This window comes from Paramormyrops kingsleyae, chromosome 1 (genome assembly GCF_048594095.1).
Source record: "Paramormyrops kingsleyae isolate MSU_618 chromosome 1, PKINGS_0.4, whole genome shotgun sequence".
NCBI classification, from domain to species: domain Eukaryota; kingdom Metazoa; phylum Chordata; class Actinopteri; order Osteoglossiformes; family Mormyridae; genus Paramormyrops; species Paramormyrops kingsleyae.
The window spans coordinates 34598887-34622742 of record NC_132797.1 but is presented as its reverse complement, the minus strand read 5'-3'; the positions used below and the strand labels follow the sequence as shown (position 1 = coordinate 34622742).

General features: G+C 46.3%; 2 protein-coding genes across 11 annotated transcripts in view; both read right to left on the bottom strand.

Annotated features, from left to right (window-relative positions):
• map3k20a (mitogen-activated protein kinase kinase kinase 20a) overlaps nt 1-4362 on the bottom strand; it is a 34226-nt gene extending 29864 nt beyond the window's left edge. Inside the window, exons 1-3 of one of the 4 annotated variants that reach the window (XR_011992409.1) lie at nt 3840-4067; nt 1396-1574; nt 889-976 (exon numbers count right to left, since the gene is read on the bottom strand). Coding sequence is in view for 3 of the 4 variants with exons in the window: in XM_023805827.2 (XP_023661595.1) it covers nt 889-976; nt 1396-1574; nt 3840-3861 (289 nt within the window). In the remaining variant the exon portion in view is untranslated. Of the gene's footprint in view, nt 1-888; nt 977-1395; nt 1575-3839; nt 4070-4140 lie in introns of those variants that run through there. The other 3 variants (XM_023805826.2, XM_023805827.2, XM_023805825.2) reach the window with 3 other exon arrangements.
• Nucleotides 4363-4431: 69 nt separating this feature from the next.
• The window catches only part of LOC111840792 (rap guanine nucleotide exchange factor 4-like), a 42070-nt gene continuing 22645 nt past the window's right edge, over nt 4432-23856 (bottom strand). For 6 of the 7 annotated variants that reach the window (XM_023806027.2, XM_023806030.1, XM_023806032.2 and 3 more), the window contains 24 exons: nt 23317-23423; nt 21202-21323; nt 20790-20973; nt 20538-20622; nt 20385-20445; nt 20109-20185; nt 19834-19980; nt 15698-15813; nt 15288-15373; nt 14835-14913; nt 14578-14728; nt 14239-14327; nt 14086-14116; nt 13649-13724; nt 13322-13468; nt 9873-9970; nt 9340-9465; nt 8988-9166; nt 8419-8509; nt 8058-8108; nt 6942-7029; nt 6149-6213; nt 5939-5993; nt 4432-5487 (listed from right to left, as the gene is read on the bottom strand). In XM_023806027.2, coding sequence (XP_023661795.1) covers nt 5360-5487; nt 5939-5993; nt 6149-6213; nt 6942-7029; nt 8058-8108; nt 8419-8509; nt 8988-9166; nt 9340-9465; nt 9873-9970; nt 13322-13468; nt 13649-13724; nt 14086-14116; nt 14239-14327; nt 14578-14728; nt 14835-14913; nt 15288-15373; nt 15698-15813; nt 19834-19980; nt 20109-20185; nt 20385-20445; nt 20538-20622; nt 20790-20973; nt 21202-21323; nt 23317-23423 — 2439 coding nt within the window. In that variant the 3' untranslated portion in view covers nt 4432-5359. Of the gene's footprint in view, nt 5488-5938; nt 5994-6148; nt 6214-6941; nt 7030-8057; nt 8109-8418; nt 8510-8987; nt 9167-9339; nt 9466-9872; nt 9971-13321; nt 13469-13648; nt 13727-14085; nt 14117-14238; nt 14328-14577; nt 14729-14834; nt 14914-15287; nt 15374-15697; nt 15814-19833; nt 19981-20108; nt 20186-20384; nt 20446-20537; nt 20623-20789; nt 20974-21201; nt 21324-23316; nt 23424-23856 lie in introns of those variants that run through there. The other variant, XM_072714538.1, reaches the window with a different exon arrangement.

Sequence of the window (23856 nt, the reverse complement as noted above, 5' to 3'; positions counted from 1 at the left end):
AACATCAAAAGGAGCCCACTAGGGTTGAAGATCTTCTTAGTGAGGGTCTCCTCTCAGAAACAGTGATGCTACACGTGGAAAGTGCACAGGGAAGGAGACAGGATCTGATCTGCATTTCCAAACCAGCCGCACCCCTTTGATGTCCTAATTAAAAATGCTGTCCTCAATCACAGTGTCCCTCAGCTGTCAAACGAGCTTCATGGGCCGAATGGCCTCCCCTCGTTTGTAAATTTCTTATGTCCTTATGCTCCAGTACTTCAACCAAAAACGTTAACCTGAATGCCACAGATCTTAAACTAGCAGATGGTGGTGGCTGCAGATGAATATAGCAATGATATTTCAGTATTACTTTCAGTATTACAAATTGACATCAAACGGCAACAAAATTATGGACAGCATTCATTTGGTTTCGTCGTTTGACGAGTACTAAAAATTGGACATGATAAATGTTTGTATAATATCCTTGCTTACTTTGAAAATTAAGATGTTTGTTTAAATGTCACACAGATCAACTACAAAATTTTCATGAAAAGAAACAAGACAAAAAGTCTAAAACAAAACCCTTTGTTGGCTGCATGAAATAAACACAATGAGTTTGTTCAAAATCAGCAAAACACATGGAGACGGCGGACAGACAGGACCTGAGTGAAATGGGCCCCCCCTGGAATAGCTGGTGACCTGATGGCTTCCATAGTAGCATCCCTGGTGTGATCTTACAAGAGCTCTGAACAGTGGCAACGGTACCGTAAAGCAGACTACAAGCCATCTCAACGCAGATGACAAGCAGAGGCGTGCAAACAGCGGGCTGATTATTGCTGTTAAGCTCACGCTTATCCTAGGATAAGACAGGCACATACTTCACAAAGGGGACAGAAAACGCAGCCTTACCTGTGACGATGGCGTAGTTGGGTGCCTCTTGAATAGCTCCGTAGAACTGAATAATGTTTCTGTGACTGAGAACGCTGAGGATTTCCACCTAGGGGCACAAAACACGCAGGAATGTAAACTGTCAAAGGCACCGCGAGAGGCATCAAAACAGAGGGGCGCTGAGGACAGCGTTAACCAGCTGCGCGGGATGTGTCTCGACACGCCGCCTACACGTTTACAGTAAAGTGTCGCTGAAATAACTGTGATCTGACACGTTAACCTGAGACGTGATAAAAACAAAGGGAAGAATCGCCTGATTCAGATGATATAAGAAGACTGGGAACCTAATATGGATCCCTAATTGGGCCTAATACACCGTCAGGAGGAAGATGACCTTCCTGCACCAGAGCCTTTCAGCACAGAGAGACACTACATCTACACAGCCTGCACAGACCCGCCGAGCGTGGAGGAGGTTAAAGTGTTCATTACACAGGCAATTAATAATCACCGAAAATTCATTAGGGGTACCTCATTGTCCACCTTCAGCAGCTTCTTCACCGCCACCTCTCTGTCCTGCGACATCCATCTGGCACGGTAGACGCTGCCAAAGCTGCCCCCGCCGCAATTCTCGTAGAAGATGATGTCGTTGAACCGGATCTGCACGAAGGAGACGCCGCCAGCCGACATGGCATAATGACCCCCTGGGACTGGCAGGAGAGAAACACACCGAAAATCTGCTTAAGAAAAGCAGCAAAACAAGGCACAGAGGACACACTCCAAGCCGGCTTTTTGGGAGACAGGCCTGTGATTCCTGGGTGAGGTGTACACCCTCAGCTCCACACAGCAGGGGTAAACCTTCACGCCAGGACAGTAACCCTCCAGCTCAGGCTTCAATCCCCAGTCTGATACCCCTGCATAACCTCCTCTTATGAACTCAACCAGGACCAGAGCTTTTCCGGCAAGTTCCACCTGCTTTGACCCACAACGCCTTCCCAGGGCCTCACCAAGACCACGTGGACGACGAGGATCCTCTGTCAGGTGGCATGAGGCCAATGGTACCCCAGGCATGTGCTCTCTCTCACTCGCTCTGTGCCATGGTCACATGACTAAAACCCACAAACATTTTGCTATATTTTCAACATCTGGAGGAGCATGGACCCACGGACTTACATTTACATTATTTATTTAGCACTTCTGTCCAAAGCCACATACAAGTGACACAAATAGCACATTACAAACAGCCTATTTTGGTTAATGGAGATAAAGAGGAACAAAAGTTAGTGATATCATTCTGAACGTGAGAAACATTTATTTAAACCCCCATGCGTATGGGAAACAGATACTACAGCACAACGTGTGATGAGCTCTGCTCATTGCTTGATTATTGGATTGTTTGTTGGATATTTGGATTACTGTGTATGACTGCTTTCTTTCTTGACTACGGCTTTCGCTTTTTCCCCTTCTCGGGTACTGTCGCTTTGGTTTATTGATTTACTGGTTTTGATCTCTCGCCCGGCTCTCGACTATTCTCCTTTGCTCGCCCCCTCGGATACTGTGACTTCTTGTCCTTGTGTACTGGCTGTTTGTTTGTCTCATTTTGGTGCGTAAGGAGTGATTGCTTTTTGGTTTTGCGGATCGTGGTTATTGTGTGTTTTTGGTTAGGGAGTCAGGCGTAGTATTTGTCATTTGTTTACTTGTTTTCACTTAGGTATTAGCTTAGTTGGGACGTGTTCGTTTAGCTGTTTTTGTTTGTTGTTTTGGCATAGATCACTCCCGAAGTTCGTTGCACCTCGTGTTTGTGAACGTGTTTGTGAAAAATAAAAAAAACCATAAAAAAAGAACCTCTTGTGTCCCTTGTTCCCGTTCCCTTATTCCCTGGTTGTCTTGTCTTCCCCTTTCCCTATCCCTTACCTTTCTGGCGGTCCCTGACCCTAGACCGGGGATCGTAACACACAAATGACATCATACTGGTTACAGCCATGTGGCTCAGCCTGCAGTGGTCACTGCATACAAACCCCAAAACAGACACTAAACTCTACATGCACATTTCCATTATTTCTATGTGACAATTCAGACCAATCTGATATAATAATAATAATACAATTCAGAAAACTACTGTCTGGTTATGGCATCATATGATTTCCAGCCTTGCTTTGTGATGGTGCTTTTTAAGGGGGTATTCAGGCCAGCCGAAAATGCCTTCATTGTCACAGAGTGAAACCCATGGTCTTACTGGGTGTACCACCCTCCAGTTACATTTAGGTATAAGCAGTGACTCCGCTACGACCAAATTACCGATGCAGGTTAACCTGAATGCAGTGACTCGCAGAGGAAGCCTGCATGATATGGAGAGATCACAGAAACTCCACGCACACATGGCGGAGGCTGGATTTGAACCCCAGCTATACGTACCAGTGAACCCTCTATCCCTTGAGCAGTATATGAAGAGAATATTTAATAAGAATAATTGGATTAACAAAGATATATGTTACAAAAACAAAATAGTGACAATCTCATGCATACAGGGCGAAGATGGGACTCGAACGGACAACCCTGGAGTTGCTCGGCACTAAAGCGCAGAGGTGCCCGCGGGCGTGATTAAAAATATATAGTACATCGGTGAAAAGCTAGGAAATGTCATACTGTATATGAACGTCTATAAGAGAAGTGAAGTTTATTCCATTATTACTCAAGCACTACTCAAGAAATAATGAAATAAACCATCAATAAGGGAAGTTGTGGTCAAATGCGAACATGCCCGGCTGCCTTTTTTAAGGTGCCTGGGATATTAACACAAAACACGCCTTTATCCGGCCTATTGTAATTCACACAACGGAGCGATCTTAAGTATTTTTTGTCATCTTTGAGATCTCACACCAAAGAAAAAAAATAATTCATAACAATAAATAAAACCTATACTGATTAAACTAATCAGACCAAAGTAAACTTCACTTACGGGGAGTGTCTCTTACCTTTACGTGTCTGCAATAACATGCATATCTTGACGAACTAGAATTACCCGGCATTGTCAAACAGAAAGTGGACATCCGGGGGACATTTGCCTTTAAATGCTAACAATCGTGACACTTTCTTATCAGATCAACCTGGAAATGCCAGTACTAGCAGAAACCATGGGAACATTGAGCACTGTAAAACGCGTAGCAGTATCAAATCTCTCCCAGCGATCCGTACAGCATTCCGGTCGATGAGAAAAGTTTACATGGGTTTTTCGTCGCTATAACCACTTAAAGGAGATTCAATCTGCAAACATACCTTTTCAGTTTTCTGTAGGTGATTCCACAAGCCGGCTCACAATCGTGGGAAATCAGTGTCTAAACTTAAGAGAAGACGAACCTCGTGAAGATCCACGCTGGTTTCTCCGGCGGCTGCACTTCTTCCTGAACCACAACTATACCAATATAGTCCCGAATTTCGAAACTGTGCAAACAAAATCAGATGACAACAGCTCCCCTTGGAGGAGAAAGCGAGAAATCCTTCACTCCGCTCCTCGGTAAAATAAAGCATAGTGGTTGCACAACTAAGCAAAATTATTAAGCAACAACATTTTTTTCAGGCAATACATTTAATAGGTTTACATTATTTACACCATACACATACAATAAAAATCCAAATAGGCCCCCATTTGTAGCCAATACCCCACAACGTGTAATCAGTACATTTCCTCCATAAAAAAGGTCCTCTTCAGTGTAAATGCATTGAATGATGACATCCATGGTAATAGCCTACATTACGTGTGTGATAATCATGGAAACGAAAATATTTGTAAATATGAATTAATGAACAGGCACATGGATTGTGCTAAGTGCTTGGGTGAGTGACATAATGCTCAGCGACTATCACATAACTGGCTTTATACCCCCGAGAGGAAGTCAAAAGACCTGTTTTTAATGGTCATTATATCACAGTATTAAATCACGGTATAAAACACAAAAAAAACACTCTTGAGTTAATGCAGCCTGATCCACACACTCCGTGAGGAAAAAGTATAGTGAAATTCATTTGTTATGTCAACCATCTGGAAGACAATTTTTTTATCCAAGCATTGTTTAAGAGTATAACTGATATTAAGCCAGTTTATCTGCCAATCGAAGAAATTTATCTGCCAACCAAAGAAACTTTCTAATTCTGATCTACAGACACATTTGGAAAATGACAGAACAGGAACTCCATGTTTTCAAAATTTCTGGATGCTGTTTCAGAACAATCCGGAATAATTATTTGTGCAGGCACAACTCTGAACATCTCTGGAGCCCACTGCTTCTCCATGCTGCTTGCTGTAAACAATCAATGAAGATACCAATTTCATTGGAACACCTGAAAAGGCTTCCACTGAACTCATGTCCCCATGTGCTGCAGAATCTGGGGGTGTCGTCTTGTGGTTGGGGGTAGGGCTTGGATGAGGTGGGCGGGGCATTACACATCAAGCAAGGTTATGTTTGGAGCAGCACCACGAGTGTTATGTTGTAACAGCCTATGCCCTGCGGGGCTCCAGTTTATGGGAGAGGTGGGACAGGGCCCTCTGACTGTCAATCACGTGAAGCTGCCGCACGTAGCTCCTGACCTCCTGGTGGTTCTTACTGGCCAGGGAAGCATCCAGATCTGTGGGAGGAGATGGGACAACCAAATATTAACTATAGATATTTCCATTTCAGTCAGAAAGGCCCCAGGCTTCTCAACTACAATAATGTTTTGGCATATCATTCTATGCTACGTAAGAAGGACACTTCATAAGATGTGGCAGCTTAAACGGCATGAATGGTCCATGAACACTAACTTCCGTCCTTAGAAAAAAAGATGCTAATTTATATAATTCGGCCTACTGGTGTGTGTGTGTGTGCGTGTGTGTGTGCGTGTGTGTGTGTCTGTATTTGCAAGACAGATACAATATGGGTATGCAAGACTGTCCCCAGTCGAGACAGAGAACAGATTCATTATGGGTGGGGGGGCAACAGGTAGTGAAAACAAAACAAGACATGTGTCGTCAGGAAACAATAACTACCCCCCCCCCCCCCTTAGGGACAGATACTGTGCCGCAGTAGGCGTGGCTTACTGAAAGGTTGGCCCCGGCAGTACCGCATCGTCCGCACCGTGTTGACAATCATCCTCTGCGGAACAACAGAACAGCTCACAGAGAAACTCACTTCTTACATTTACTTAGATATAGAATACAAAGAGACACAAACGCTGTAGGATAAAACAGTAACACCTGCTGCCCTCACCTGGGACTGCAATGCAATGCAATGTGGGCGTAAATACTCACCATTTTCTCAAAATTAACCAGATTGTCAATAAATGTCTTGTTTCCTTCATGGGTGAAAGTCGTATCTGTAATGATAATGACGACATTAATTTATTGCATAATAAATCTGGAAAGTGGGAGTTTGAAAGTAGGCCGCAATCCAATAATCTGCAGTTACAGCATAATCACCAGTGAATAAAATTATGGATGTTGCATAATATTTGTACAGTCCCATTCCATCCATTTATTAAGTTTTTTGTAGGATACTGTCCCCAAACAGAGTAATCAATATTTAGCTGATTTTTAAAACCTTTATAAGAAACAGGAATGCGGCATGGTGACCTCACGACTCCATGGCTGTGGGTTCGAACCCTCCTGACCCTCTTGTGTATGGAGTTTTTATATTGTCCATGTGTCTCCCTAGTTTACCTTTGCAGTCCTAAGCCATGTAGTTAGGCTAATTGCCCATGGAGTTTGTGCCTGTATATGTGACCTACTACAGATCGAAGGTGTCATGCTTCCTGGGACGGACTCAGTTCTGCCAGCCATAGTGCCATATTGGATGACTGATAAATATGTGAAATTTAAATATTTTTTGGGAGTACAAGAGCAGTGTGATGACTTAAGGAATCCTATCTAGGATTCTCATTTTAATTTCCAGAGATCTATATTGATCATGCAGGGTGATGTTTACCCCGAGGGGAGGGCCACAGTAACCAAAGGGCAGAGCAGGCAGGTACCCCAACACTATGAATGCCCACAGCGGCTGACACAATGGCACATGCCGCAGGTGACTGGCACGTCGTGCCCTTACCTTTAATGAGCAGTGGCATGAAGGGGATTATGGGTGCATCCAGCTTGGCCATGGTGAGTCTGTAGGCACGGTGGTTTCGCGAGGGGTCCTGCGTCATTAAACACCTACAGTTACCAAGCCGTAGCTGCAGTCACCTCATCCCACAAAGTCCTTACAGCTGATTCATTTACAGAGAAGCACTGACAGATTAGCTCAATGATACATGGCACAGGATATCTACTTTAGCCAAATTCAGAACGTTGCAGACTTAATTAAAGCTTTAGCTTCGAATGGCCTAAAAAAAATCTCATCTTATCCACCTGCAGTTCTGCATACACCGCAAGAAGAACCCAAACTTGCTCTACTTATTGACAATTTCTCCTCTTTCCCCTCTATTTTCACATCGCGCCTGAAGGGCAGGTGTAAGTGTGTATAGAGTTACCATATTTGGTGAGATAAAAAAGAGGATGTGTCCGGGATCAGAATATTAATGGTTTTTCATATTCACTGGCCAATCAGGCAGTGCTTCTTATGAATATTAATAAGCTTTCCCTAAACACCCTGTAAAACGAAAATTTACGTCCATGGAAATCCAGACATATAGTAACCTTACAGTCAGCTCTCATTTACAATCTACACACAACTGACACAATATATGTGTACATAAGTCTTTTCAACAAAAGTTATAAAACACTAAGCTAAAGTTTGTTAAGGTTGCCATACGTCTGGATTTCCCAGGACACATCCTCTTTTTGGGGCCCCATCCGGGTGTTTTGGCGGTTTTCTAAAAATCAACAGTTTGTCTGGGTTTAATGTTGCAACCCATATGATGCAATGTTGCAAATTACAGTAGAGTTCCAAGTAAAGGAAAAGTTACCAATTCCTCAATATTATACAGCAGCCAATCAGTATCAACACACAGCGTTTGCGAGGCTTAATTGTTTATTAAACGATATGCACATCCCTACATGTCACACTGCACATGAGTGACATCAACTTCCAGAAAGCACTGGCACTTGGACACTTTTTGTTTTCGTGTAAACAGTGAATCGCATCGTTTGTTTGCAGTTAAAGCGTGTAGAACCAAAGTCACGCAGGAAGTTGCCCCAAATGCTCTGCCGTTCTTTTTTGACTCACCAGTAGGCTTTCAAACTCCCCATAGAACTTCTTAAACTTGCTAGGAAGCTTCTGCCAAAAAAAAAAAGAAAAAAGAGACGGACAGGTTTAAGAGATCCCCTGTTGTTTTACTGTAAAACATACATGTGAGCACAGCTTTCTATCCATCACAATCCATTTAATAATGCATACTGGTTTGGCTGCCTGTATAATGTACATATTTACACACATGGAAGAAACGCAGCTAATACATTGGCAGGTCTCACTAGAGGTCACCTTTACGTACACCTTTCCGAATCGGGTGACTTTAAGTAAAAGCTTAAGTAAATGATGCCAATCATGGTGGCCAGCAGAGTAAAAGGTAAACTGAAGCAAAGGCTACCTCCCACGTCTGAGTCAGCCTGCTCACAGCCGGGTTGCTCATCCCCATGATGATGGCAAAGAAGGAGTTTAGATTCTTGTATTCCTTGCAGCTGGAACGACACGGACAGAAACCACCCCGATGTCTGTCAGTCCAGCAGGAAACAAGCTGACGTGCCTGTTGCTATGTCAGTCGCTAATGCTGTCACCGTCAAACATGGAGACCAGGCGCATATCTCAGATCATCCGTGCTTTGTCTTGGTGGTATGGGGATAAAGAAAACTCTGCTGTGTCCAGCGTGAAAATTATTTTTCTGCAGCAGGTCTGAATACATTTAAATAAACATAGCATGAACGGCAGGGTACATCTAAAGGTTATGGAGTACCATCACCTAAACACAATGAAAGAATTTCAGAGTTACGGATTCACTTCCACTGTATCACTTTGGCTAGCGGTTGTTAAATGAGTACAGCCCCAGAAGACGGTGCCCTACACAGCCGCCCGTGTTGCCTAATAGGTTGACCAACACTGGCTGTGGGGAAGCGTGTTTTGTTCCAGGGAAGGCATCATGCTCCGTAAGAGCTCACTCACTGGGCGGCGATCTTGATGAACTTCTTGAGCAGCTGCACGCGTTTGCTGAGCTGGGAGCATAGGCAGACCTCAGTCACCACCCACAGCTGAACCTCGTTGAACCTCCTGAGGAAAAGGTCCAGGTTGGCTGTGGTCTTCTTGAAGCGCTGCCTCCCAAACGTGTGGTACATCAGCTCAAGCTGTGGAGAGGGATTCAGGGCTGGTGTGAGTGGTCATGTGACATGGCATGTAAGGAACAACAGCAAAAACATTGCCAGCACACTAGTAAAAGGACAATGGATTCACTGGCTTTTAGCGTTGCCTGCTATTTTAAGCTCAAAATAAGCGACGAGGAGTTGATATTGGCCAGCACCTCGTGTACACAGTTGAAGAGCTCCCAGTCATAGATGGTCATCTGGTAGGCCAGGTCTTTGGAGCTCATCAGCTCAAAGGTAGCAACTGATCCTGTTGATGGCCCTTCCTGCTCTGGAAGTGGAGTCTAAATAAGGAGGACAGAAAACATCCGAACATGAAAACTAAGATTTTACTTTTCAATTTATGATTAATCAATGGTGTAAAAAGCAGCTGAATCTTTTTGAGCAGAGAAAATGGAAATAAAGTCCCTCTCTAAGCCCCTACAGGGGTCTATTTTTTTGGATCCAGTTGAGATTTGCATAAAATGTTTTAAATTGTTTTCTGCAAAATATAAGGCAATGCAGTAATACTCGTCTTTGTGCTCTATTAAAAACATTATTTATCTCATTTAACTGGCCTTACCTAACTAGACTTTCATATAATTGAAGCCAAATGGAGTAATCTTATAGTAAGTTAAATCGATGCTGTTCAGACAGATTTTCAGTTTCATGTGAACGTGAATGATGCATTTCCAGTGCGGGATGGACACACCAGTGAGACGAGCTGGTTTCTGGGGCAGATGAACAGCCGTCCATTGATGCCAAGTGTGAAGAATGCCGAAATGTCATTGGGTTTCAGCACCATCTTGTCTGGGACAACAAGAGATCGCATAATCACGTCATCTGAATATGCTAGTGCTGGAACACCCTTGTGAAACAACATTTCATTCAACTGATTCTACATGACTATTAATGCTCAGAAATGAAAAATGCAAAAAATATAATTTAAAACTTGAAGAATTTACTTTAATGAATGTGAAGTTTACAGACACATTACATACAAACACACATACAAAAAAAATTTGCAAACTCCAAGCAATATATTAATATTAAGAATCCAGTACAGGGTAAGGCCACCCTTTGCATCATTTTCAATACCTTGAAACCTTATGGAAGCCCTGAGATGTGTGTGATGGGATATTGGGCCATTCTTCAAGTTAAAAAAAATGTCAGATGGAGAAGGTTTGAATTTGATTCATACTTTGTGCTCTAGAACATCCCAAAAAGGTTCAATGATGTTTAAATCTGGCACTTGATGAAGCCACAGAAGAAACCACTGTGCTGTACCCAGGGACAGGCAGCAGGTCCTCCTGTGACCCTGACCAGAAAGACGAGTGGACATACTGCGAATGTCGATTCAAAACATGGCAGTCTGTCTGATATACATTCAGCCTAAAGATTCTCAAGTCACTCCCCTCAGTGTCTGTCTTCTCAGGCTCCCTATTGGCGCTTGCATCAAGTCCTCAGGTCCATCAGTGGACAGGCAGCCATCTCCATCTCCTCCTCCATCTCCATAAAGGCTCTTTAAGACTTACAGTGCATTCAGAAACTACTCAGATCCATTCACTTTTTTGACATTTTGTTATGTTGCAGCCTTATGCTAAAATCATTTAAAATTTTTCCCTCATCTGTCTACCCTCAATAACACATAATGACAAACCAAGAAATGTTTGCAAATTAAAAATAAAAAACTGAAACACCACATTGACATTAGTATTCAGACCCTTTGCTATGTAGAGCTGAGACATGAGATTATATTGAGGTTGAGATATGACAACATAACTACAACTACAACATTTGTTTCAGTATTGGAGTATCTCAAGAGCACATTGGAATCCATTATTCTTAAATGGAAAAAGTTTGGAACAACCAAAACCCTTCCTAGGGCTGGCTGTCCAGCCAAGCTCAGCAACTGGGGAAGAAAGGTCTTAGTAAGATAGATGATCAAGAACTCGATGGTCATTCTGGCTGAGCTCCAGAGATCAGGTGGGAAGATGAGAGAAACTTCCAGTGGGACAACTATCACTGCACCATGCCACTGATCTGGGCTCAGTAAAAGCCTTAGTAAAAGACAGATGAAAGCCCACTTGGAGTTTGCTTAAAGCCTCCCAAAGGATTCTCAGACAACGAGAAACAAGGTCCTATGGTCTGATGAAACCAAGACTGAAATGTCTGGCCCTGGGGAGTTTCTAGCTATTGAAAAGCTAAGCCAAGTTTACCCAGGGCCTGACTTTGTTTTTTTAAGAAAGATCAGAGCTAAAATACTCGGGTCTATAGCCCTGAGCGATCGGACCTAACAACACCCATGGTCTGCCCTCAATTATAAGTGACATGCCTAAGGGAAATCATGCACTGCTCATCACCCGTGCAATACCAGTGGTGAAGAATGGTGGTGACAGCATGATGCTGTGGGGGTGTTTTTCAGGGGCAGGGACTGGGAGACAAGTCAGGGACGAGGGGACAGAACAAAGTAGAGAACAAAGTACAGAATAAAGTACAGAGATGTCTTTAATGAGAACTTGCTCCAGAATGCTAAGGACCTTAGACTGAACTAAAAGTTTACCTTCCAACAGGACAATGACCGTAAGAATGAAGCAAAGACAATGCAGGAGATGCTTACTGACTGCTCTGTGAATGCACTGGTGTGGCCCAGCCACAGCCCAGACTTGAACCCAACCAAACATCTATGGAAAGACCTGAAACTAGCTGTCCACTGACAGTTCCCATCCAAACTGACAGTGCTTGAGAGGATCAGCAGAGAAGAATGGCAGAAAATCCCCAAATCCAGGTGTAAAAAGCTTGTCACATCATAGCAACAATTGCTGCAAAAGGTGCTTCAACTAAGTACTGTGTAAAGGCTCTGAATATTTAATTCACTGTGATGTTTCAGCTTTTTATTTGAATTAATAATTTTTTTAAAGCCAATTTTTGCTTTATCATTATGGAGTATTGACTGTAGATTGATGATGTAAAAATTACTTAAAATAATTTTAGCATAGCAACACAACAAAATTGGATAAATGTTTAGAGGTTGGAATATGTTCTGAATCCACTGTATGTCCCATCTCCCTTCAGTCAACAAAGTGACACCACTTGTTGAGGAAAAAAATACATTGGTGCGTTGGACGGCTGTTGCAAATACTGTGGTGACTTCGTAAAAGTTTTTGAAATGACTAAGCTAACACATTTTGGCAGACATGATACCATAGCCTTACACCACCATGAAGATATTTGAAACATCAGTTTCTTTGATTAAAACGTTTGCACAGTACTGTATGTTTGTAATGTGTTATCTGCCTCACTTGTATGTCACTTTGGACAAAAGCTTTTGCTAAATATAAAGAATGTAATGTGAAAATACTCAACCTAATGACTCAGCTTTCTAGCTACATTTAAAATTCTGATACTTTCATTTCATTAAGTCATTTTCCATGGGATGTTTCTGTTACTTTGTTCCCTGCATATACACACAGTTAAATATAATGATGTTTAATTTTGGCTGTTGTACTGTCATAGCTCCTCTTGGGAAGCATTTATTCATTACCATCCACAGAGGAATTACTGTTTTCCGGCAATTTCTGCCAAATCCTGCCATCACACTGACCATATGATAAACACAGTGGACATCCACAGAAACAAAGACTCCTAATAACAGACAACAGGTCATAGTACCAAAGGAGCTGAATTTGTAGTGACATTCAGAAATAACAGATGCATACTTGATTACTCGGGTCAAGCTCAGCATACACTGCCGACCTTAGGAAACGATGGGCCAAGAGCAGCCCATGTAGATGTGGTTCAATATACTTTGGCACAGAGAATTAACAGGGAAGGTCCGGATGTTTTAAGCTGCAGCAGGAATTAAGTATTGCACTGGGGACTTTCCAGCAAGCCCCATGTTTAAATTTAAAGTGTCACATCTGGGAAATTTTCCCCAGTAAACTGACCTGGTGATGAAAGGAAAAAAAAGAGGCACAGGCTCCGTGCAGGCAACAACATTGCTGAATGCAGTGATCATTTCAGGCACTGCAAAGGCAGTAAACATTTCAGGCACTGCAAAGGCAGTGAACATTTCAGGCACTGCAAAGCAGCGATCATTTAAGGCACTGCAAAGGCAGCGATCATTTAAGGCACTGCAAAGACGGCCGCCACCCTGCTCACCTCCTGCCGAGCCCAGGCCCACCAGGAGCAGATCCTCTGTTAAACCTAGCTTGTCGGCAGCAGCGGCAGCCAGCTCACGTGCCGTGGCGGTGAGCGGCACGCGGATGGTGGTGTATGTGTGATCCAGGCAGTAGATCTTGAGCAGCACTGGAGGGCACAGGAAATGAGTGACAAAGAGTAACAAACACCAACTGCACCCTGGGCTTTAGCTGCTGCTGAGTGCGTCTATGCGTCTATGCTGACCCTGAGTGCAGTTTCAAACAGACTATCCTTGCAAGTTCATCCTTATCTTCGCTACAGCAGCATGTTTACCACGGGATCACTCACTTTCATCATTACTTTTGATTGGCTGCTGCCTTTGAAGCCGCTCTTCTCCTGTGTTGAACTGTCGCAGCACAGCTTTCTGTTAAGACGAAAGACACATGGGGGTGAGCATGACCACCAGGAAAGGCTGAGGATAGGCTCTGACATTTACAGAAGAGCCAGGGGCAGGGGTTGGGCTGTCCTGCTTTATGCATATGTGGGACACTCTGCCCCAGGTGAACGACTTACTCAAACACTGAACCCTGGCTATACGCCAACCACACCCTGGGCCTCAGACACCCTCCTAGCTATACACCAAACTCACCCTAGGCCTTAGACACCCTTCCTAGCTATAACCCAACCACACCCTGGGTTTTGCATGTAGTCTTCATTTTCTCAGCGTATCTGCTTATTATCTGCATGACCATAACTGTGAAGAACAGGAAACAGTTTGTGCTGACCTTTTTTTGGGTGGACTTGGTATCTTCTGAACTGAAAATTTAAAGGAATAGAGTACTGGAAGTTACAATGACTGCAAGAAATGTGCAGAACATCACCCAGACATAATGGGCATCTCCAGAGCAGAACAAACTAATGGCAAAGGGCATACGTACTGGCGCTTCACCACCTTCTCCAGTTCAGGGAGCAGGTCCTTCAGGGTCGGGATGGTCCTGGAGTCGTCAGACACAGACATGTACAACTCCTGAAAGGCAAAGAGAGATCACGTTTGAAGAAAGGATGGACACACACTGCTGGAATGGGGGAGAGTCATCAGGCTCTGCAAGAGATCGCAATAGACTGAACAAATTCAGTCTCATAAGGTCCTGCTTACATTTAAGTCTGAGCAAAATTGTGTTGTACTATTTCAGTAGAACACCTTTCCCTGAAAGAATAGAATAGAATAGAAGGACCACTGAGATGTAGAGGAGATAGGGGGGCTTCCAGTGACTGACCTCCAGGAAAGCTAGCAAGGCCTCCTCCTCCTGGAGAAGCTCTCCATAGATGGAGGCCCATTGCAGCACCAGGCGCACCACCCGCCGCTTGCTGCTGAGGGCGTAGTCCTGCCTCTCCTGCTCTGAGACCTGGGACATCTGAGCATGGTAGGTGGAGCAACGGTTAAGGTTGAGGCACTTGGAGGTCAGGTATGCTTCTACCCCCCCCCACCCCAATTCCAGTGCCCAGAGGGAAAAACAGGAACCTGAAAGGATATTGGGCCATGAGCATCGGACACAGCTGCTGATTGGGGAGGAAGACGCAGTGTGTGAGCACAAAGTCATCCAGGGCTGGATCTGTGGGGACAAGGAGGACAGCGTCTGATGTCACGGAGGGCTGGACACAGCCATACACACTGATATTATAATGGACACAGCCATACACACTGATATTATATTATAATCAATACAAACTTACACACAATCACACACCACTTACCACTATAAAGGTTTCACACACACATACACAAACAAGCCATTTACACACTGTACAACTTACACACACACACACACACACACACAAATAGTGAATGTGAGTATTATGTGTGTGTGTGAGGTAAAATAGTGAATGTGAGAGCATTGTATGTGTGTATATGAAGAATTTGAAATATAGACTAAATGGCACCACATAGTAAGTGGCTTGTAATGACATAAGTAACTGAAGCCAATACCTAATTCTGTGAAGTGTGAGTCAAGTCGTATGGTCTCAAGGAAATGTTCTAGTATCTTCTCTGGTGTTCCGGACATTACATTGTACCTATGAAGTAAAGTTTTGTTAATATCCATGTCAATAATGAAATATGTCACCATTACTTTTCCTGACAGCCTCCGGTTTGTCACATCAAACTGGAGCCCCTATTGGCCCCTTACAGACAGGATACTGTGTCTTTAGCCAGCCAGGGTGGTGGGGGGGGGGGGCATTAGGTCAGACAAAGATGGAGGGAAAACAGCTGAAGGGACAGCAGCTCTCAGAAAACAGATACCGGAGCTTCAAGTGAGACACGCCGCCGAGTCTGATGCGAGAGGCTGAGGGGGCTTTGGGGTATTAACCAGAGGGCAGTTACAGTGAGGAGGGCATTACTTGTAGTGGGCCACCGTGCTGCCGTTGCTGGAGGGCCGCACGCCGCTGGGACTCTTCTCCAGCACCAGCACATCCTGCTGGTGCTCCTTCAGACGCACAGTGTTTGCCTCCACATCCTGCAGACACACATACAAACCATCCGGAATGTTCCAGAACATCATACACCTTCGTAGGTACCTGGCTCTCACCACACAGAACAAACCTGGATACACCTAGAATTATTAGGAATAACAGAAAATATTCACAGCCAGTAGTTTAGTGATTTCAGAAGTTGTAATGGTTGTATTGTTTACAGTAATTATGTTTCTCCATAGAGCACTTTGAAACCTATTTCCAGATACCTGCATTTTGGTGGCCAACGGTCCACCAAGGCCCCTGCCTTTCACTGCACCCGATCGACACTGCACCCGACCCCGAGCTCCCCCTGCCTTTCACTGCCACCCGATCGATACTGCACCCGACCCCCAGAGCTCCCCCTGCCTTTCACTGTCACCCGACCCCCAGAGCTCCCCCTGCCTTTCACTGCACCCAACCCCCAGAGCTCCCCCTGCCTTTCACTGCACCCGACCCCAGAGCTTCCCCTGCCTTTCACTGCACCCGACCCCCAGAGCTCCCCCTGCCTTTCACTGCACCCAATCGACACTGCACCCGACCCCCAGAGCTCCCCCTGCCTTTCACTGCACCAAATCGACACTGCACCCGAACTCCAGAGCTCCTCCTGCCTTTCATTGCACCCAATCGACACTGCACCCGACCCCCCAGAGCTCCTCCTGCCTTTCACTGCACCCAATCGACACTGCACCCGACCCCCCCAGAGCTCCCCCTGCCTTTCACTGCACCCGATCGACACTGCACCCGACCCCCAGAGCTCCCCCTGCCTTTCACTGCACCCAACCCCCAGAGCTCCCCTGCCTTTCACTGCACCCAACCCCCAGAGCTCCCCCTGCCTTTCACTTCACCCGACCCCAGAGCTTCCCCTGCCTTTCACTGCACCCGACCCCCAGAGCTCCCCCAGCGTTTCACTGCACCCAATCGACACTGCACCTGACTCCCCAGAGCTCCTCCTGCCTTTCACTGCACCCAATCGACACGGCACCCGACCCCCCAGAGCTCCCCCTGCCTTTCACTGCACCCGATCGACACTGCACCCGACCCCCAGAGCTCCCCCTGCCTTTCACTGCACCCAATAGACACTGCACCCGACCCCCAGAGCTCCCCCTGCAGGTGGTGGGCCCATGTTACCCCTTCGGGGTTTTGCCCGGCCAGGCCCCATTGGTCTCCACCAAGCACTCTCCTTCGAGCTCCTGCCCCAGGCCTGGCTCCAGGGCCAGGCCCTGGCCTCCCCAGTCCAGGCGGAGTAACACGCTCCTTGGTTTTATTCTTCATGGGGGTCAATATGAACCGCATGTAGTCTGGCTGCTCAGTCTTGCCTCTCTACCAGTGGCAATTGCCCCCGACAACATAGCTGCTAGGATCATAAATGCATGCAAACCCCTCCACCACGAATGATGGGTGGTATCAAAAGGAGCCAGTTGAGGTGGTTTGGGCATCTATCGAGGATGCCTCCTGGACGCCTCCCTGGGGAGGTGCTTTCGGAATGTACAACCGGGAGGAGACCCCAGGGCAGATAACATCTCTCAGCAGGCCTGGGAACGCCTTGGTATCCCCCTGGAGGAGCTGGAGGAGGTGGCTGGTGAGAGGGAGTCCGAGCATCCCTGCTTAGACTGCCGCTCCCGTGACCTGACCCCAGATAAGCGGCAGAAAATGGATGGATGGTTGGATGGATGCATGCATGCATGCATTTCCCCGTTGGGCGGCCTCAAGGGGTAACACTGCTGCCTTACACCTCAGGGGTTCATGGTTAAAGGTCCAGCCGTTGTCTGTGGGTATGGAGTTTAAATCCTCTCTCTGGTTTCACACAGGATTCTCCGGTCTCCTCCCATAGGCCAAAGACATGTGAGCTTAATTGGCCTGGCACCTCTAAACTGTCCATACAGTGTGTGTGCACTACAATGCACTAGCATGCAGTGTGGCCCTGGGATAAGCTCCAACCCCCAGCTACTCTATACTGGATACAGAGGATGGTTTTAACCATTGTCAATTACTGCATTACATGAGATTGGCTCTAATGCTATATTGCTAATGTACCACTAGAGGGGACTAGTGTTAAGGAAAAAAATACATCCACCCATGTAGAATTAGAATTTAGTGATCAGTGTCAACACACCACAGCACACAACAACCAAATGTGACCTCTGCATTTGATCCATATGTGACTTTCGTGACATAGCAGGGGGCAGCTAATTAAGCGCCCGGGGAGCAGTGCTTGGGGACGGTACCTTGCTCAGGGTACCTCAGTGGTGACTTGCTGGTGGGGGATTCGAACCTGCAATCTTTCAATTACAAGTGCGCTACCCTAATCATCAAGCCACCACTGCCCACAACTGCCCACTACTTGACGAGCCACACACACACACACACACACACACCATTCACGCACATTCATAACCAATGCTGGAGAAGTTATTCAGAAAAGTAATCTATTACAGACAGCTCAGGTCCAGAAAGTACAAATCCGGACATAAGTTTTCTTTCAACCAACCTATTGACAGTAAACGGGCACAGTCACAGAGTACTCAACTGCTTGGTTGAAACAAAACCTTGGTCTGAATTTGCACTTTCTGGACCTGACCTGTCTGTAATGGATTGCTTTTCTGAGTAACTTTCCCAGCACTGTTCATAACCAATGGACAATGTGGAAACTCCAGTTCACAGTAGCATGTTTTGGACTGTGGGAAGAACCTGGAGACCCCAGACGAAACCCCATGATAACAAAGCGAGAACAAGCAAGCTCCACACACGCAGAGCCGGGATAGGGAAGCAAACCCGGGTGTGAGGTAACCATGCTAAACACATCCCCACCATGCCACCTGAAAACGATACAGAACAACCCAATCACACTTGAAACAAAGATAAATGTAACTTCCTGTTTCCTATAGACAATCTTAAAGTCATTAAATGTACCATCCAAGATGTGGCTTTAAAAACAAAGAAGTGCATTCATTTAGATTGGATTTGGTGCCCTCTCACCTGATTTGTCTACTGCCTAAATACGTTTGTCATGTTACTGTTCATATATGCCATAAATTAGCTTTAACAAAACCAAACTCCTTCTCCTTTGTATCAACTATAACGACAGCATGTTTAAAATAACCTGCATAAGACCAGCCTGAAGAACTCAGCAAGAGAAGGACCTATATCATATATACTCAATGACCAAAAGCACTTAGAAGTAAAGGTCTGACTTAGACGTAATTTGGCACAAACGCAGACCAGCGATGGGTATGTAAATCATTCGATTTGCAAGGAGCTGGCACGTCTAGTGACCAGACACAGAGGATGCCTCATAGACGCATTAGACAGCATTACCAGCACTTGATAGAGTTTGATAGGAGTCACATTCTGGGTTTGCATGAGGCCAGGTGATCGTATCGTGCAATTGCCTGGCATCTGGGGTCTGCCGATGTCATAGTCACCCTGATGTTGGAAGCAATGGGCACATGAGGGCACCCACACACATTGTAATGATTACAGTCACTCAAGACAGACCACACCAAGGGAGGACTGTCGTATTGTGCACCAAGCATTACAGAACCCTATGACAACTGCACCTGCCGTCCAGACTCTCTACAACACTCCGTGTCATCACACACCGCGACTCATCAGCCGGACTATGGGTTCACCATCCCATTTGTAGGCTGCCATTAACACCAGCGCTGAGATGGTAGCATTTGGAGTGGAGAGGATATAACGGCTGTACGACTCCCTTTTGCACTGTATTGCCGCATGTATCCAGGCCCGGGGGGGGGGGGGGGGGGGGCTACATCCTACTGACATGGGACCAGCATGCCCATACTGCTAACTCTGTTTGATCTGATATTATAATCACTGTGATACAGTCACATGACCTTTCATCACACGCAGCTTCATTTCATTTCCACTCCATCTGGCTGCTTAACTTTTTCTGTCACTGAGTGTATATTATTACTCGAAATCTTTCTCTAACCCCGCCTCCTGTGTCACGACATTGATCAACCTGCTGTGAGACTGCATGCAAAAAATGACGGAACATTCACCCTGAGGATGCGGTTGAAGTCCTCCTTGTCCACGCGCAGGAACTGACAGTCATCCTCGCGCAGCACGATGGAGGCGGCCCGCGGGGCGTCGTTCACCAGGGCCAGCTTCCCGAAGTCGTCGCCCTCGTGCAGCGTGCACACGACGCCCTGGATGACAAGGCGATGGTTCCACTATGAGACCTCAGGTGCATCAACAAAGCCTGTAAGCATTTAGCGTGATTACCAGGCACAGACTGTACGTGGGATTAGAGAATGAAATAAAAGATCTATATTACCTTGCCATATATCACCACATTGACTGATCCCTTCAGAATGATGTACCATGACGTGCCTTCTTCTCCTTGATTAAACACTGCTCAGGAGAAAATTAACACACTTATGAGGGTAACCAATGTCAGGCTACCATACACAGCCAGTCACAGTGGGGCTGGCAGACAGTATAGAGTAATTTTGGCAACATTAGTTTCCACTGGCCTACTTCAAATCACATCAGAAACAGCATCGGAAACATAACATGAGTCACGCGATGAGCGAGGAAGGCGTTCACTCACACACTGTCCCGGCTTTAGCGTGGGCCTCGAAGATGAGAACACCGGCCAGTTCACGTTTCACCTGTGTCAGACAGAGAACGCCTGTGAGCTTCACCGTGAGGCTGCAACGTGGGGAAGGAGACCTGGAGCAATCGCGGTGGAGCTGGCACTCACGGATGTGGAAAGGTGCGACAAGGCTTTTATATGGAGAAGCTCTTCGTAAATAATTTCCAAATCATCCACTGTTCGCTGACCTGGCCTGCAGTGGAAATGTGGAAAAAAGTGAGATCAGTTAAAAAAAAACCTTGAAAAAAAATTGCAGTGATTTGTGTGATTTTTGTTTAATTGTTCACAGTAAACATAAGAATCTTAACGGTTATGTTGACCTCCTAACAGAAGAGGGCGATATTTCTGGCTTATACTCACACTTTCCTCAGGATCATGCGCATATGGGCATCGGGGCCTAACCGGGACAGCAGCAGCAGGGTGTCCTGCAGCTCCTCCTCACTCTCCTTCTTCTCCTCCTCACTGGGAGGCGGCACGTCCTCTTGCTCGTCGTCCAGGAAGCGGTAGAACAGGTACTTATCCTGGAAGTCGATCTCCTGGTCAACTGGAACCCAAGTAAATACAGAGCACTTGGAACCAGTACCAGCTTGGTGCGGCCAAGAGCACAAGCCAGTATTTATTTCTCAAGTTCAGTTTCACACTAACTGAAGTGATAAGTATGATTATGACACATCTCTGACCACATGGAGACTTGGAAACAGGACTGAGAAATGCTTCCCTGCACAGGACGTCCCATGCAGGATAACATCCCCGGATTGAGTGAGGGACTCACCGTGGTTCAGCATGCCCTCCTCCAGCAGCGCCTGCCACATGCCCACAGCCTGTGGCCGCGAGTGGATGCAGGAGCTCTGCTGAGCCAGCCAGTCGACTAGCTCTGTGCCTACACAGCACTGCCTGCACAGGACAAAGATACTTACTGCAATGTGAGGATACACATGCTCACACACACAGCACTGCCTGCAGGGACAGTGATACACACTGCAACATCCGTACACACACACTCACAAACACATAGCACTGCCTGCAGGGACAGTGATACACACTGCAACATCCGTACACACACACTCACAAACACATAGCACTGCCTGCAGGGACAGTGATACACACTGCAACATCCGTACACACACACTCACAAACACACAGCACTGCCTGCAGGGACAGTGATACACACTGCAACATCCGTACACACACACTCACAAACACATAGCACTGCCTGCAGGGACAGTGATACACACTGCAACATCCGTACACATACACACTCACAAACACACAGCACTGCCTGCAGGGACAGTGATACACACTGCAACATCCGTACACACACACACACACACACACACACACACTCACAAACACACAGCACTGCCTGCAGGGACAGTGATATGCACTGCAACATCCGTACACACACACTCACAAACACATAGCACTGCCTGCAGGGACAGTGATACACACTGCAACACCCGTACACACACACTCACAAACACACAGCACTGCCGGCAGGGACAGTGATATGCACTGCAACATCCGTACACACACACTCACAAACACATAGCACTGCCTGCAGGGACAGTGATACACACTGCAACATCCGTACACACACACACTCACAAACACACAGCACTACCTGCAGGGACAGTGATATGCACTGCAACATCCGTACACATACACACTCACAAACACACAGCACTGCCTGCAGGGACAGTGATACACACTGCAACATCCGTACACACACACACACACACACTCACAAACACACAGCACTGCCTGCAGGGACAGTGATATGCACTGCAACATCCGCACACACACACTCACAAACACACAGCACTGCCTGCAGGGACAGTGATACACACTGCAACATCCGTACACACACACACACACACACACTCACAAACACACAGCATTGCCTGCAGGGACAGTGATATGCACTGCAGTATCAGTAAACACATACTCACAAACACGCAGCACTGCCTGCAGGGACAGAGATAAGCAATGCAACGTCTGTACACACACACACACAAACACGCAACATTGCCTGAAGGGACAGAGATATGCACTGCAGTGTCAGTAAACACACACTCACAAACACGCAGCACTGCCGGCAGGGGCAGAGATATGCATTGCAGCATCAGGACACACACACATACACACACACACACACACACACACACAGCACTGCCTGCAGGGGCAGAGATATGCATTGCAGCATCAGGACACACACACACACACACAGCAATACCTGCAGGCCACATAATGACATCACTCCACAAATGCCATACATGTGTGTTTTTTTGCAGGGGGGAGTAACATGACCACGGCTTGTGGACTGATTAGAGCTGCCAATCTCTATCCTGACACACCCACTAGGGCATCCTTATTGTTCACATGTCCACGCTGTCGTCTTGCTCCCCTTTTCTGTCCAGTTCCTGTTGCGCCGAAAAGGAAACTAGAGTAAAAGCCTCCATTCCCTGCCTGTCCGCCATGCATGCACTACTGCTGTCTAATGGCCACGTGACCTTTAAGGCCTTGTCGGTGTTTCTACCCCCAACGTGAAGTACTGTAGGCAGAACAGCGTCTCATGCCACTTTCTGTGGTCATGTGACATAAAAAAAACCAATCATCCGGTTGGTGACCAGATCCAAATTACAAGGGAATTGCAGGAGGAGGCAGGGGGATGTTGTTAACGCCCTCTGGGTTTAGTGAGCATGCAAGCTAAGTACACTGCTCCCATTCTCTGTTGTTGTGTGCAGGGTGAACTTTCTAAGAAATCTCATTATAGTGGAGCAGACATGTTTGTCCCCCAAAGCAACCGCACCCTCCCCCATGTCCCACATGACACAGTGTGTCGGCCGCCCAGTGCGCTGCCACCGCGGCCCATGCTACCGACACCCACCGGTATGTCTTCAGGTGAAACTTCCTGTCCCTGATCATGTGGGGCGCCCTGGCCAGGATGCAGTGCCGTACAACCTTGCCTGCTCTCCGGATCCTTTCTGAGGGAACCTGTCGTGAGACCGGAAGGGCAAGGGGGGGGCGGGCTGTGATTTAGCAGCGAGCAGCACCAGCGAGCCGCTCATAGGAGCGGACATTGACAGGACAGGGGCGAAAGCGTCAGTCACAGCCGATATCTGTACCAGCATGAGAGATTTAGGGCGGGGTTTGGGCTGACAGCCAATGAGTGGTGTCTGAAAAATAGAATGGCGAGATGACACTGAAAATGCAAGAAAAAATGCACTACAGGGAACAAAAGATGAAGTCAAAATGCGGTGTGGCATGACGACAGCTCGCTTTCTGCTTATCTGGCTGCATGAAGTAAGGCGTTCCACTAGCATCTGCACCTGATTAATAAATTCTTAACACAGCTGAAATCTTCCTGCATGACTGTTATCAAATACAGTAAAAATTAAGTAAAAATGAAAATATATTTCTATTTACT